Genomic DNA, 16,754 nt, shown 5'->3' on the forward strand with positions numbered 1-16,754 from the left:
TCAGCCAGTTCTCCCTATCCCCCAACCAGCCTCTCCCACATCCACTGCCCAAGTCAGCATTCAGAAATGCTCCCTATGAGGAAAAGTATCAGAGGGGTAGCCGTGTTAGTCTGAATCTGTAAAAAGTAACAGAGGGTCCTGTGGCACCTTTTAAGACTAACAGACGTATGTTAGTCTTAAAAGGTGCCACAGGACCCTCTGTTACCTATGAGGAAAGTGGCTGAATGACCCTGGCAGGAGTGACTGTGGCATGATTCTCCACTCACTCCCACCTGCACCAGTCAGTAGTAATTCCACTGAAGTCAATGGAGTGCCAGTGGTGTGAGTGAAAGGAGAATTGGGCCTTGCTGGTCTGAGAATTCCCTGCTGGCTTTCACAGCTTCGATGATAATGTTGACATGAGATGTGGCATTTCATTTCTGCATATGTTACAAGGAAAAGAAAGGAGGCAAAAAAACAAAAGAAAAATCAAAAAAGTGATCTGGTGGCTTCCTTGGGTGAAGGAGTCTCCTGAACAAGTACAACTCCTGCCCCAATTCCCATCTGCTCACAGGTCAGAGGAAGCCAGGGTTAGCCTGCATGTCAATCAATCCATTTATGCTATGGCCAGGTAGGCCCAGGGCTGCCCTGAGAATATGAGTGCTTACACATCCATCTCTGCTTCCCTCCCTTCTACTTGCACTGAACTAAAGCTTGACACATGGTTACAGAGTCCTAAATAGAAACTGCCTGAAAAGCCATGACCTCAACTGCAAGCACACAAAAGCACTACACATTCTAGGACAGGACCACTGTGAAAACTGAACAGAAAGTCTCCACTAGCTTGTGGGTCCTGTTGGGTCACTATGGTCTGTGGCCACATTCTGGAAGCAAACATCCAGACACACACCTTTTAACCGGCCAGTTTGAAAGATTAAAAATACTGATCTGTCAGGAATCAGGGCCTGCAGCAGAGCCAGTCTCCAAGTGGCCTCATCAGGATAGCTGGCCTGCAGCAGACTGCCTGATTGGTCATGCCATATGATTAGCTGAAGGGGACAGCGGCCCAGTTCTTAAGCCAGCAGCTAACTGGCTGCTCAATGCTCATGCCTAATGCTGTGCCTGCTCCTCTCTAACCCTGTTCCTGCTGCTCCTGCCTTGCCTCTGTCCTGCCACTGTCTTGAACTCCTCTTTGCCTGACACCTGCTTGCTCCAGTTTCTGCTCCCCGGTTTGATCCACGATTCTGGCTTCTGGCTACTGACTCCAGCTTGACCCTTGGCTCTGATATCCTGTTCCTGACGTCCTGTTTGAACCTCGGCTCCAGCTTCTGACTGCTGACTCTGGCTCTGACCCTAGTCCCTGGCTTGGATGCTTGAGTCCCAACGCCTGCTCTGACCACGAAGCTAGACCACCCTCATCCCAGTCACCTGACGTATTGAACAGCCCTAAAAAATCAGGACCAGGGGTCCTTGGAGCACGCATGGACCCCATTAAGGCCCCAGCAGAACTGGTGGATGCTGTTCACAATGTGCAGGTGCAAGTAATTGTCCTGCAGTCACAGAATTTGGCCTTGCAGGTGAAAGTTGTTCTGCTGGCTCCTCCGACTCCACTCCCGCCCCAGAGCTGAGATTCTCCTGCCTGACAAATTGATGGCATGCAGGACACATTTTGGGTGTTCGCGAACCAACATCAGCTCCTGTTCTTACTGGACCAGTCCTGTGTGGGGATCATCTTAAGCTTGTTGACTGGGGAGGCATTGGCCTGGGCTTCTCCCCTCCTGGAACAGTCCAGCCCCCTTTTGTGAAAATTAGAGGAATTCATTCAAGCCACATCCATTATCTCTGATGACCCCAACTGTATACCAACCACTGAGACGACCCTTCAGGCCTTACAGCAGGGACATCGGCCCGTTGCCAAATATGCCACTTAATTTCATTGTTTGGGTTCTGCCATCGGGTGCAATGAGGCGGCACAGCACCAGCATTTCCACCTAGGATTAAATTATATAAAAGACAAGCTCACACAGGTGGAGTCTCTGCCTCGTTTGATCTGATTGACTTGTGCATCTGAATCAACGATTGCCTCATGGAGCGGCACCACAAGCGTACCTCAATTTTCCAGTTCATGACTCCTGAGCCATGAGGTTCTTCACTGGCATCAGAGCTCTAGCAAGCCAACCAGGTTTGTCCACAAGTCTCTGAATCTGAGAAACACCGATGTCCAGCATTAGGCTTGTGCTTATACTGTAGGAAACCCAGACATCTTGCCTTGATGTGTCTGGTGAAGACTTGGGCAGAACTGGGACCAGGAAACACCAAGTCCCATGCCCCAAGGAATCAATCCAGGCAGAACAGGTCTTCTCTCTCCTCTAGTAGTTAACAGCACCCATGGGCCATAATGGGCACAGCAGGACCCCCAAGTCAGTTTCTGAAATATCTCTATAATTCAACTGCTGATAAGTTCAGAAATTCAACTAGAGACCCAAGTCAACTCAGGGGCCTCAGGTAATGTTATGGACTTGAACTTTGCCACAGCCCATGCAGTTCCCACCATGCACAAGAACTCTTCAGATCGGATCGAGACCGTTGATGGGTCTCTTCTCTCCACAGAACAATAACCCACCAGACCTTGCCGCTAAAGGTTATCACCCTCCGGGCACATCAGGAAACACTCCAATTTGGATTAATCTGGGCTCCCATGAGTGGTCATCCTAGACATGTCCTGGCTAACCACCCATGACCCCCACGTTTGTTGGTAGGAGACCCTACACTTTAGCTCCCAGTATTGCCGGTTATCCTGCCTCCCAGGAGCTGAGAACCAGACCAGTATGCTCTGTGGTTCATGTCACCCACTGGAAGACTTTGATCATCAAGGAACAAGACTGCTAGGACCCTGACCGCCCCCTACAGCTACACTTGCTGCGGCCGAGATCCCCCACAAATATTGTGACTTTGCCAATGTTTCTGAGACGAGGAAGGCAGACATCCTGCCCCCACATGGGACTTCCGATTGCCTGATCAATCTCCAGCCTAAAGCCAAGATCCTTTTGGTCACATATATGCTCTCTTTGAACCTGAAACTTCAGGCTATCCAAATGTACTTGTAGGAGAACATTCAGAAGGGTGTCATCCACCTGTCCACATCCCCAGAGGTCTCTCCAAACTTTATTGTCAAGAAGAAGGACGACTCTTTGCAGCCATGTATTGACTACATGGCCCTGAACAAGTTAACTGTATGAAACCGCTCCCACTTATAAATGAGCTCTTAGACCGGTTATGGGCAGCGCATATTTTCATGAAGTTAGACATGAGTGGAGCCTATAATGTAGTGCAAATGCATGAGAGAGATGATTGGAAGACCATCTTTCATACTTTATATGGCTACGATGAATATCTAATCATGCCGTTCAGCCTAAGCAACATAAGAACATATGTGGGGTGATCTTCGTTCAGTACCACCCCTCCTTCCCCTTCTAAAATACTAATTAGGCAAAAATTAGTAACCATACGCCCTCTAGGCTTGCTTTTAAGACATGTGACTCCTTCGAGGGAAAAGAGTAGAAGAATCAAGCGGCGAACAGCAGAGGCTAACAGAGAGCGTTTGTCTGGGATCTGTCCGAGAGGAGGTACGCTAAGTGCTGCATTAGGGGGGCTGTGTTGGTAAGTATCTGAGTGTCTGTTGCTGGGACAGTTTGTCAGTTTGACCGTGTGCTTGATTGCTTGCTTGTTTGTTTGAAAAAAGTGTGAATTGGGAGTGCTTTGTTCCAAGTGGGCCTTGAGTGACCCTGACTGGTATACAAGGGCAGTCAGCAGCAAACCAGCTGAGCGGCGAACAGCAGAGGCTAACAGAGGGCGTTTGCCTGGGGCGAGCACACTGAGGCTTTCATCTGTGGGTTTCTCTGACTAGTTACTGCAACAGCTGAGGAAGCTCTTAAGGGGAAGGCGATATGGATGGTGAGCGATCAGCTGTTGTAACCTGCACAGGTTGTGCCATGTTTGTCTTTCTTCCACAGGACAGAAGCGACTTTGTCTGTACAAAGTGCAAGCTGGTCTCCATATTGGAAGAGAAGGTTCGAGGTCTGGAGAAACGAGTATCGACTCTGCGTTGCATAAGGGAAAATGAAGATTTCCTGGACAGACGTCAGGAGATGCTTCTACGGCCACAATGTTCTGAAGATTCAGAGCATGCGCAGCAGGGACAGAAGGATTGTGAAGAGGTTTGGCAGCATGTGACCTCCAGAAGGAGAAAGAGGAGCGTCCATGTACCAGCAATGGAGATACAGGTGAGCAATCGTTTCCATGTTCTCTCTACAGGTACTAATGCGGAGAGTGGACTAGATGACACATCTGAAGGAAGGGACCAGAAGGAGACTCCACCGATTGGAAGGCAAAAGATGCACTGTCCTAGGGATGAGGGTTCCACAACCACCACTCCCAAGAGGAGGAGGAGGGTGGTGGTGGTCGGGGACTCCCTCCTCAGGGGGACTGAGTCATCTATCTGCCACCCCGACCGGGAAAACCGAGAGGTCTGCTGCTTGCCAGGAGCTAGGATACACAATGTGATGGAGAGACTGCCGAGACTCATCAAGCCCTCGGATCGCTACCCCTTCCTGCTTCTCCACGTGGGAACCAATGATACTGCCAAGAATGACCTTGAGCGGATCACTGCAGACTATGTGGCTCTGGGAAGAAGGATAAAGGAGTTTGAGGTGCAAGTGGTGTTCTCGTCCATCCTCCCTGTGCAAGGAAAAGGCCTGGGTTGAGATTGTCGAATCGTGGAAGTCAACGAATGGCTACACAGGTGGTGTCGGAGAGAAGGCTTTGGATTCTTCGACCATGAGATGGTGTTCCAAGGAGGAGGAGTGCTAGGCAGAGACAGGCTCCACCTAACGAAGAGAGGGAACAGCATCTTCGCAAGCAGGCTGGCTAACCTAGTGAGGAGGGCTTTAAACTAGGTTCACCAGGGGAAGGAGACCAAAGCCCTGAGGTAAGTGGGGAAATGGGATCCTGGGAGGAAGCATGAGAGCGCAAGAGGGGAGGACTCCTGTCTCATACTGAGAAAGAGGGACGATCGATGAGTTATCTTAAGTGCCTATACACAAATGCAAGAAGCCTGGGAAACAAGCAGGGAGAACTGGAAGTCCTGGCACAGTCATGGAACTATGATGTCATTGGAATAACAGAGACTTGGTGGGATAACTCACATGACTGGAGTTCTGTCATGGATGGATATAAACTGTTCAGGAAGGACAGGCAGGGCAGAAAAGGTGGGGGAGTTGCATTGTATGTAAGAGAGGAGTATGACTGCTCAGAGCTCCAGTATGAAACTGCAGAAAAACCTGAGAGTCTCTGGATAAAGTTGAGAAGTGTGAGCAACAAGGGTGATGTCGTGGTCGGAGTCTGCTATAGACCACCAGACCAGGGGGATGAGGTGGACGAGGCGTTCTTCCAGCAACTAACAGAAGTTGCTAGATCGCAGGCCCTGGTTCTCATGGGAGACTTTAATCACCCTGATATCTGCTGGGAGAGCAATACAGTGGTGCACAGACAATCCAGGAAGTTTTTGGAAAGTGTAGGGGACAATTTCCTGGTGCAAGTGCTGGAGGAACCAACTAGGGACAGAGCTTTTCTTGACCTGCTGCTCACAAACAGGGAAGAATTAGTAGGGGAAGCAAAAGTGGATGGGAACCTGGGAGGCAGTGACCATGAGATGGTCGAGTTCAGGATCCTGACACAAGGAAGAAAGGACAGCAGCAGAATACGGACCCTGGACTTCAGAAAAGCAGACTTTGACTCCCTCAGGGAACAGATGGGCAGGATCCCCTGGGAGAATAACATGAAGGGCAAAGGGGTCCAGGAGAGCTGGCTGTATTTTAAAAAATCCTTATTGCAGTTGCAGGAACAAACCATCCTGACGTGTAGAAAGAATAGTAAATATGGCAGGCGACCAGCTTGGCTTAACAGTGAAATCCTTGCTGACCTTAAACGCAAAAAAGAAGCTTACAAGAAGTGGAAGATTGGACAGGTGACCAGGGAGGAGTATAAAAATATCGCTCAGGCATGCATGAGTGAAATCAGGAAGGCCAAATCGTACTTGGAGTTGCAGCTAGCAAGAGATATTAAGAGTAACAAGAAGGGTTTCTTCAGGTATGTTAGCAACAAGAAGGAAGTCAAGGAAAGTGTGGGCCCCTTACTGAATGAGGGAGGCAACCTAGTGACAGAGGATGTGGAAAAAGCTAATGTACTCAATGCTTTTTTTGCCTCTGTCTTCACAAACAAGGTCAGCTCCCAGACTGCTGGACTGGGCAGCACAGTATGGGGAGGAGGTGACCAGCCCTGCGTGGAGAAAGAAGTGGTTTGGGACTATTTAGAAAAACTGGATGAGCACAAATCCATGGGGCCGGATGCGCTGCATCCGAGGGTGCTAAAGGAGTTGGCGGATGTGATTGCGGAGCCATTGGCCATCATCTTTGAAAACTCATGGCGATCGGGGGAGGTCCCGGATGACTGGAAAAAGGCTAATGTAGTGCCGATCTTTAAAAAAGGGAAGGAGGAGGATCCGGGGAACTACAGGCCAGTCAACCTCACCTCAGTCCCTGGAAAAATCATGGAGCAGGTCCTCAAGGAATCAATGATGAAACACTTAGAGGAGAGGAAAGTGATCAGGAACAGTCAGCATGGATTCACCAAGGGGAAGTCGTGCCTGACTAACCTAATTGCCTTCTATGATGAGATAACTGGCTCTGTGGATGAAGGGAAAGCAGTGGATGTGTTATTCCTTGACTTTAGCAAAGCTTTTGATACGATCTCCCACAGTATTCTTGCCGCCAAGTTAAAGAAGTATGGGCTGGATGAATGGACTGTAAGGTGGATAGAAAGCTGGCTAGATCGTTGGGCTCAATGGGTAGTGATCAATGGCTCCATGTCTAGTTGGCAGCCGGTTTCAAGCGGAGTGCCCCAAGGGTCGGTCCTGGGGCCGGTTTTGTTTAATATCTTTATTAATGATCTGGAGGATGGTGTGGACTGCACTCTCAGCAAGTTTCCAGATGACATTAAACTGGGAGGCGTGGTAGATACGCTGGAGGGTAGGGATCAGATACAGAGGGACCTAGTCAAATTAGAGGATTGGGACAAAAAAAACCTGATGGGGTTCAACAAGGACAAGTGCAGAGTCCTGCACTTAGGACGGAAGAATCCTATGCACTGCTACAGACTAGGGACCGAATGGCTAGGTAGCAGTTCTGCAGAAAAGGACCTAGGGGTCACAGTGGACAAGAAGCTGGATATGAGTCAACAGTGTGCTCTTGTTGCCAAGAAGGCTAATGGCATTTTGGGCTGTATAAGTAGGGGCATTGCCAGCAGATCGAGGAACGTGATCGTTCCCCTTTATTCGACATTGGTGAGGCCTCATCTGGAATACTGTGTCCAGTTTTGGGCCCCACACTACAAGAAAGATGTGGAAATATTGGAAAGAGTCCAGCGGAGGGCAACAAAAATGATTAGGGGTCTGGAGCACATGACTTATGAGGAGAGGCTGAAGGAACTGGGATTGTTTAGTCTGCAGAAGAGAAGAATGAGGGGGGATTTGATAGCTGCTTTCAACTACCTGAAGGGGGGTTCCAAAGAGGATGGAGCTCGGCTGTTCTCAGTGATGGCAGATGACAGAACAAGGAGCAATGGTCTCAAGTTGCAGTGGGAGAGGTCTAGGTTGGATATTAGGAAACACTATTTCACTAGGAGGGTGGGGAGGCACTGGAATGGGTTACCTAGGGAGGTGGTGGAATCTCCTTCCTTGGAGGTTTTTAAGGCCCGGCTTGACAAAGCCCTGGCTGTGATGATTTATTGGGAATTGGTCCTGCTTTGAGCAGGGGGTTGGACTAGATGACCTCCTGAGGTCCCTTCCAACCCTGATATTCTATGATAGTAAATTACTATGGCTGGGATTCCTTAATTGACGCTTGAAGAAGCAACGCTGCTAGACAGAGTAGCTAAAACTCTGCTCCGTGGGCTTGAGTAGGACTGTGACCAGAGGGGTCTCAAAGCAAACAAGGCCTTGCCTGAAGGGAGTCCGAGACAGACCAGAGGGCTGAAAAGAACAGACCAGGAGGAAATACACCATCTATAAAATTGGTAACCACCTTCTCTGTTTGTCAAGCAGGAACTGCGTGAGGCTAGCGCAGGACCTGTTTGTGTATGTTTGTGAAAGAGAGACTCGCTAAGAGGAATGTATAGCTCTTAATATCTAGCACTTAATGTCTAACATAGGAGTTATGTGCTTAATATAACCCTTTACAGCTTATGTAATTCCTCCTCAGTAAACTGCTGTGTACTGAAGACAATTACTGTGGACCTTTTTCACAGATATGACAGTAATCTGCTCCACCGGGAGCCAGTAAAGATCCATTTCAGGGGTAGTGGCACGCCCTGTTGTCAACAATGATTGTCATGGTTGGAGTTCTTTGTAGAAATGGGACTCCTGAACAGACGTTCTTTGGTTGTGTCCACCATTTTAGGGAGTCTTTGACCCTGCGTGGCATTAGAACACATCTGTTTAGGTTGTGCCTGTGGGGTTCAAAGCCAGGCCTGCAGGCATCTCATGTGAAATCTGATGTGTTTGACAACAAATGCTGTTGCTGACATATGCCCCAAGAGCTGTAAATATGTTCTGGCTGATGTTTATGAGCTGTCCATCAATGTCTAAATTAAACTGACTAGTCTGATGAAGCATTGTTGAGGTAGCATTGCTGTTGCTATTGAACAGTCGGGACAGGCTCCTATTAATTCCAATTTCTGGACAGGAATCAGTGTGGACTTTTATTCATCTATCTATGACCCTAGGCTTGTGAAAGGGTTATACTCGGTGTGGCGTTTATTGCTTCTTGTTGTGTTTGTGCCCTTACGAGGCAATCATCCAAGTATGGAAATATCATGACTCCGTGTCTGCGGAGGTGTGCCACCATGCCAGCTAGAACTTTGGAGAAAACCCTTGGGGCAGTGGACAAACCAAAGGCTAGTGCTTTGTATGGAAGTGTTGTTTCTCTAGGATGGGCCTCAAGAATCTTCTGTGTGATGAGTGGATGGTAATGTGGAAATACGCCTCCTGCTGGTCGAGGGCCAAGAGCCAGTCCCCCTTTTCTAACACTGGAATTATGGTTGATACTGTCACCATCTTGAAATGTTGGGTTTTTACAAATTTGTTGAGTTTCCTTAGATCCAATATGGGTCTCCATCTGCCTGTCTTTTTCTGCGTGAGAAAATAAATTTGAATAGAACCCTTTCCCTCTGTGTTGAGTTGGTACAGGTTCCACTGCACCTAGATAAATAAGATTATTTATTTCTTGTTGCAACAGTGACTCAAGAGAGGGGTCCCTGAAGAGGGACAGGGAGGGAGGGTGGGTGAGCTGAAGATAAAGGGGATGGAGTAACCAGTTTGGATCATTTCTAAAACTCATCTGCCTGTCATGATGCTGCACCAGACTAGGTGAAAAGGTGACAAACGATCTCCGAATGGTCGGGAGGCAGTTTCTGTTTCTAGCATTAGAGTGAGTGGTTGTCTCGTGCCCTCAACCACACCTTAAAAATTGCTGTCTAATTTTGGATTGTTGGGATGTTGAAGGTTGGTTTTGTGGCTGTCGATGTCTGGTTTGCCTTTGCTTGCGGCATTGGTCTTACTGTCTATTTTGTGCGTATGGTGGTGATCGGAAGCTCTGGGTATAATACCTGTCCTGTTTCTTTTTATTTGCAGCTGTGTAGATACCCAGGGATTTCCAGGTTGCCCTTGAGTCTTTAAGGGTGTGGAAAGATTCATCCATTTTGGCCGCAAATAATTTTGGGTCTTCGAATGGTAAGTTCTTGACTGTTGTCTGGACCTCCCTTGGGGGACCCTGAGAGATAGAGCCAGGATGCCCAGCACATAAACCACAGATGTTGCGGTGGACCATGCTGCCGTGTCTGCAGAGTCAAGAGAGGCCTGCAAGGCCATCCTGGCGATGAGATGTCCTTCAGCAATATTTGCTTTAAATTGTCTTTTTTATCATCGGGCAAATTGTCAATAAATTCTGATATTTTCAAAAAGATGGTGTGCATGTATTTCGCCAGTAGAGCTGCATAATTAGCTATGCGGAACTGAAGCGTTGCAGAGGAATAGGCCTTGTTTTGGTTATAAAATGTAGTAAGCTTTAATTTACAATGTCTTTCCCCTTAGGGCAAATTAACAATCCTAAGGTAAAGGCTGGCACCCCTAAAAACAATTAATTAAATCAAATCCAAAACAAAATAACCCTCTCAAAGGTGTTTTAAAATGTTAACATCAAAAAATAACACAAATTAAAAAGTAACCGGTCATAAACGAACACAGCAAAATCCATAAACTTCAACAACAACAAAAAACCTATAAAAGCAGGGTGCTTTGCCATAAAACTTTGGGTTTGTCTTGCCACACTCCAAAAGCATCAAATCTCAACCAACAACGCCCTGCTCCCCTCTCTGCAACCAATCTGGCTGGCCATTAAATTAATCCAAACTCTAAACTGGTAACTATAAACATCAACTGGCAAAACTGTGTGCATGGTGTGTGTGTAATTAAAAAACATATGCTAACTGCTGTATTCTCAATAAATGCGGCGTGCTGCCTTCTCCCCTGTAAAAATCCTGTGTGCTTCTTATAAGTATAACAATGTGAATTGTAATCGCCGGTGCCAAGGGCTTTGCGCTGGGTGGTGTAGGTACAGCAGATGGCACCACTGCGCCGCTCAGTAACGAGTTTCTTTTCGGCTCTGCGGATGCCGAGGTTGAGGATTTCACTTTGCTCTGTGAGCCTCCATTCGAGCTTGCCCTCATAGGGTCTATCGCTCTCCAATAGGGCGTCAAGACGTCTAAAGTGGAGCACCCAGAGGGACACTCCTCGAAGAAGCAGCTTTGTTCCTACTATTAAAATTTAACAATGCTTGGTTTCAGAAGGCTGTCTGGATACTGTACTCACCACTGGTCAGACTCTTGAAAGGAAGAAACTGCACCGGTGTATATGCACAATGGATGCACCTTACCTTTGTTCTGAGTACATGCATTCCAGGTACTAAGAGGCAAAAAGAAACCTCCTAGGCCTGTATTAGGATAAATAGGTTTGTGAGGCTAACTCTTTTTGTTGCTATGAGAAAATCAATTATATGTCTTGATACTGACAGTTTTCCTATCTCCTTAAGCCAAAGCTTACTTCAGTTTATGTAAGAGGTTATGGGATACTTAACATAAGTGAACAGGATTATAACAGGCCAATTTGGGCTATATAACTGCTATATTAATGCTTAATAATATGTATACTTAAATGCTTGGAATATGTTAATAATACTACCCACAATATATAATATATATGTATGCTAGTCAGCGTATATCAGTCAACAGTAGCCTTCAACCTGTTATGCACCATCCGCTCAGTTACTTAATGAACCCATCAAGTCTTAGACCATGACCAGACCTCTGCAGTCTTCACATTCCAGAATGGGATCGTATACCCTAAGAGACATGGGATCACTCGGCTTTGAGTCCTACAATTCTGCCAGCATACTCCCCTAGCAGGCCACTTTGGCCATTCCAAGATTCAAGACCTGGTTTCCAGGAAGTTTTGGTGGCCAGCCATATGCACCTCTGTTGCGTCCCGTGTAGATTCCTATGATCTTTGCACCCGGACTAAGACTGCCCCATTCAAGACTGCTGGGTCTCATCCAGCCCCATCCACTCCGCCCTGGATTTGGGCCATCCTTCGCATGGACTTTATCATAGAATTACCACCTTCCCAAGGCCACAGTACAATTCTAGTGGTGGTTGACCACTTAACCAAGCTGGCATATTTTGTTCCATGCCAGGTGCTTCCTTCTGCTCAGGAGACAGTTCGCCTATTTGTGAACAACATCTTTTGTCTCCATGGCTTGCCTACAGGCATGGTATCTGACCAAGGAGTCCAGTTTATTTCCTACTTCTGGCAAGAATTTCTAGGCCATCTGAGTATTGACACCCTAACCACAATGGCCTTGTATACAAGCACCAATAATCAGGCAGAGTGGGTCAATGAAGTTCTTGAACAGTACCTACGTTACTTTCTAAACTTATCATTGAGATAATTGGCTGTCCCTGATTCCTCACCTCACGCCAGGTTTGCTTACATCAATGCTACAAATGCCTCCAGCAAGTAAGACCCTTTTCTTTGCTAATTATACTTTCCACCATCATGCTCACCCAGAGATCCTCGCCAAATTGTCAATGCTTGCCATTACCAAAATCATTGCCCACAACTCCAGCGGCAGTTAAAAATGGCCAAGACAACTTATGAATGGTATGCCAGCCAGTTCCGCCAGCCAATACCTGGTTTTAGGGTAGGGGATAAGGGGTGGTTATCCGCCTGGAATCTGTGATCAACTTGCCTCTCTGCAAAGCTGGATTATCAGTACACAAGGTCTTTCCAGATCATGAAACAGATTAACCCTGTTATGTTCAAGTTACAGCTACAAGATTCTCTCAAGATTTACACATCTCCCTTCTAAAATTTATTATTCAAGAATCCTTTCCCACTGCATACTAGTCGTCCTCCTCCTCCACCTATAACTGTTTGGGGCCAAGAAAAATAAGTGGTTCGATATATTCTAGATCAGGGGTGGGCAAACTTTTTTGGACCAACAGCCACATCTGGGTATGGAAATTGTATGGGAGGCCATAAATGCTCACGAAATTGGGGTTGGGGTTCAGGAAGGGGTGAAGGCTCTGGCTGGGGGTGCAGGCTCTGGGGTGGGTCAGAAATGAGGAGTTCAGTGTGCAGGAGGGACCTCCAGGTTGGGGCAGAGGGTTGGGATGCAGGGGGAGTGAGGGCCCCAGCTGGGGGTGCAGGATGAGGGGTTTGAGGTGTAGGAGGATGCTCCAGGCTGGGACCGAAGGGTTCAGAGTGTGGGAGGGGGTTCTAGGCTGCGCTTACCTCAAGCAGCTCCTGGAAGCAGCAGCATGTTCCCCCCTCTGGCTCCTACGTGGAGGTGTACCTATCTATCTCCTAGAACTGGAAGGGACCCTGAAAGGTCACTGAGTCCAGCCCCCTGCCTTCACTAGGATCAAGTACTGATTTTGCCCCAGATTCCTAAGTGGTCCCCTCAAGGATTGAACTCACAACCCTGGGTTTAGCAGGCCAATACTCAGACCACTGAGCTATCCCTCTGTGTGCTGCCCCGTTCTCAAGTGCTGCCCTGCAGCTCCCATTGGCCACAGTTCCCAGCCAATAGGAGCTGCGAGGGCGGCACTTGGGGCGGGGGGCAGCGCACGAAGCCCGTGGCTGCCTCTATGCGTAGGAGCAGGAGGGGGGACATGCCGCTGCTTCCAGGAGCTGCATGGAGCCGCGGCATATGCACGCGGAGTGGCCCCCGACCCTGCTCCCCAGTGGGAGCTCGAGGGCTGGATTAAATTGGCTGGCAGGCCAGATGTGGCCCACGGGCCATAGTTTGCCCACCCCTGTTCTAGACCCTTGCTGGGTATCTAATTGACTGGGACAGGTACGGCTCAGACAAACATTCCTGACAACCTGCAGAACACATCCATGCCTGAGATCTCCTGCAAGTCTTTCACCACATGTACCCCAAGAAACCAGGCTCCAAGGCCTCTAGACGGCACCCTCGATGGGGAGGGGGGTACTGTAAAGGCCTGCAGCAGAGCTAGTCTCCAGGCAGCCTCATCAGTACAGCTGGTCTGTAGCAGGCTGCCGATATGCCGATATGACCGGCCATATCACCTGATTGGCTGGAGGGGCTAGCAGGCCGGCTCTTAAGCCAACAGCAGTAGCTGCAGCTAACTGGCTTCTCAATGCTCATGCCCAACATTGTGCTTGCACTTGTGTTACCTTGTTCCTGCCTTGCACCCAGCCTTGCCTCTGTCCTGCCCTTGCCTTGAACCCTTCTTTCCCTGCTACCCTGCTTACTCCACTTCCTGACCTCTGGATTGACCTGTGGCTCTAGCTTCTCACTACTGACTCCGGCTTGACCCCTTGCAGTTTCCCAAGCATTTTCCTCACAGGCAAGAGACTGCCCATGGATGCTGATAAATGTGTGTTTATACACTGTAACAGTTGTATCATAAAGGATATCTTGAAGGGGGCGGAGTTAAAGTTGTGTGGTTAATTCTGAAAAGCGATGTAAGCCTGTGGGGTAGAACCCTCAGCCAGGGAAGATTAATAATGTTCTCACCAGCAGCAGTTACAACCCCATTCTATGAGTTTTCTTTTATAGCTTCATAAAGAAATGATTCCAAACAAACACAAGCCATTCAGAAGAGTTCTCCCAAATGCTCTAGACCCCTCCAGCCTTTTAACCAACTGAGATGGGAAAGGACATGGCCTTCCCTGAAGGTGGGCACTACCACAGCCACTTCTCCTCTACCCATCACCCATATGACAGGCAGGGGTCTGAGTTAACCACTTATGCACTAGAGCGTGTGGAGCACCTTTCGACCTTGTCACAAGTGACTACACAAAAAATGGCATCTTCACGTTCAACAGCTCTGCTTCCCATGTGTATCCTGTCTGCTGATTTGACCCACTAAAATGGTTTTACTACTTCTTTACATTTATGACCCTGGAAAGACAGTTCACCTCTGGTGGAGAGGGCTGGAGTCTGTTCCCATGAACCCAGCTCAGTTCTAGGAGACACAGCTGGAGTCTGTTCTGGCTCATGCAGCATTCACAGAATTGTTAATTGCACCGTTTTCATTGCTGACAATGCATCAGCAAGAAATAGCCCTGCTTGCATCTCAGATTCAGGCACAGTTTGTAGAGCGGTCAGTTTGAAAAGTGGCTGTATAAATAGTGTAGGGCTGTATGGCGGTGTCTCTCAGTGAGTTGACTCCAGATCAAGTGAAAAGATGTTTTTTCAGAGTACAACCAGAGTTTACCTTTCACGTTTTCTCGCTTTTTGGTGCTTCTGTTACTGTAAGGTGGCAACGTCCACCTTGATTGCATTGGCCTTGTTAGCACTACAAAAGTAATTTTCCCTTTCTTGATAATCACCCCTTCTTGTCAACTGTTGAGAATAGGCTGCTTCCACCTTAATTGAATTGCCCTCGTTAGCACTGACACACATACCCCTCCCCGCCCCGGTAAGGCAACTCCCATCTTTTCATGTGCTGTAATATTTATACTGCTTACTGTATTTTTCACTGCATGCATCTGATGAAGTGGGTTTTAGCCCACAAAAGCTTATGCCCAAATAAATTTGTTAATCTCTAAGGTGCCACAAGGACTCCTAGTTGTTTTTGTATCATTAATGTTACAGCTGAGGATTTTTTGCATTTAATTATATCATCATCTGCCAGATATCACGTGCCAATGTCCTGAGGTGTGTATAAGAAGCTCTCCTGTGATGTGTCCCCAGGAACAGGCTGATTTAGTGCTGCTGGGAGCCAATTCCTCAGAATTCCCTCACTTTAGCAAGGTTACACTTTAGACATTTAATTAATGCTTTTAACCTAAACATACATGTTTGCCAAAGGTATGATGGGCTGTGCAGCTGTGTGCAAGGTGGACACATACATACAGATGTGTAGGAAGTGAATACAGCTTATTTAAGTATGGCAGTGTGCACACTGGCATGTTGTGATGTGCACACTGCAGAAGTGTCACACTGAACTTCATGGTATGCACATCTGCTGAAAGCAGGGGAAAACTCCTACATACCATTCTGGGTTAGTTTGGTGGAGCACACGAGGGTGGAGATTTGGAAGCTGTCCCGGGAACATATGCCCATACCAGCCGTGCCACCACTCACTCGGAATGACGAACCAGAAAGGGTCTTGGTTTCTGACAGACTTCTCGTAAAAGGTAGATTCAGGTAAGAGCTGGCATCCTCCAATTTCCTGATGTCACCCTAAAATCCAAAGCGTGTCATCAGAATGGGCAGGACATAAAAGATTCAACCTGTATGACTCAGCATTTTTTGATAAGTTTGGTTGATAGCAGTAACTGTATTGACAAAATATACTTAGACTTGGTAAGGTATTGACTTAGTCCCAAATGATATTCTGGTACAATAATTAGCACTACACTAAGTCAGTGAAGAATATGGATTTAAAAGATTACAAACTGGCTAACTGCTAGATCTCAAAGTAATTGTAGCGTTGCACTCCATATGTTTTATGGAAATATGCTTATGAGTGTAAATATGATGTAACTGGAATATTCTTTATGCTAAAGGTCTCTTGTAAGGTATTATTACAAAGCTTATAATCTACTGAGTGTGTTCATCCTATTTGTATGAGTGTATCGTTCATGTATCTGAAACTAGGAATATGAAATATAACTCTGAAGTCCTATTGTAATTATGCAAAGTGTGGGCCATTAATGGTGGTTTGAAGCTTGATGGCTTCCACTGACTAGGACAATTGGTTGTAAATGGCTTCAAGCCTCCCTGGGTACGTGCGGGCCAGCCCTGGAAGAATGAAGTCTCACAGGACATGTGACCATGTCACAGGATACTGGAATCCATCTTAAACCTGGTGCTTTTCCATTTAGAAGGTGGGGTGGGGATCCAGAGAGACAAAGGGTTCCAGCATTGGGCCAAAACTATAAAAGGGGGTGGAACAGAATAAAGGGGGCTGCCAGTCATGAGAACACCCCTGCTTTCCACCTAAGATGTCTGCTGGAACTAACAAAGACTATACCAGGGGAAAGGATTGGGCCCAGACTAGGAAGGAGTCTAGTCTGTGAAAGAAGTTTATTGGAACATCTCTGAGGGTGAGATTTACCTTTATTCACC

General features: G+C 47.5%; 1 protein-coding gene across 1 annotated transcript in view; it reads right to left on the reverse strand.

Annotated features, from left to right (window-relative positions):
• LOC101941224 (dedicator of cytokinesis protein 2-like) overlaps positions 1-16,754 on the reverse strand; it is a 203,507-nt gene that overhangs the window by 117,786 nt on the left and 68,967 nt on the right. The window contains exon 18 of the mRNA XM_065598509.1: positions 15,677-15,866. Coding sequence (XP_065454581.1) covers positions 15,677-15,866 — 190 coding nt within the window. The remainder of the gene's footprint in view (positions 1-15,676; positions 15,867-16,754) is intronic.

Source organism: Chrysemys picta, chromosome 5, assembly GCF_011386835.1.
Source record: "Chrysemys picta bellii isolate R12L10 chromosome 5, ASM1138683v2, whole genome shotgun sequence".
Classification (NCBI taxonomy): Eukaryota; Metazoa; Chordata; order Testudines; family Emydidae; genus Chrysemys; species Chrysemys picta.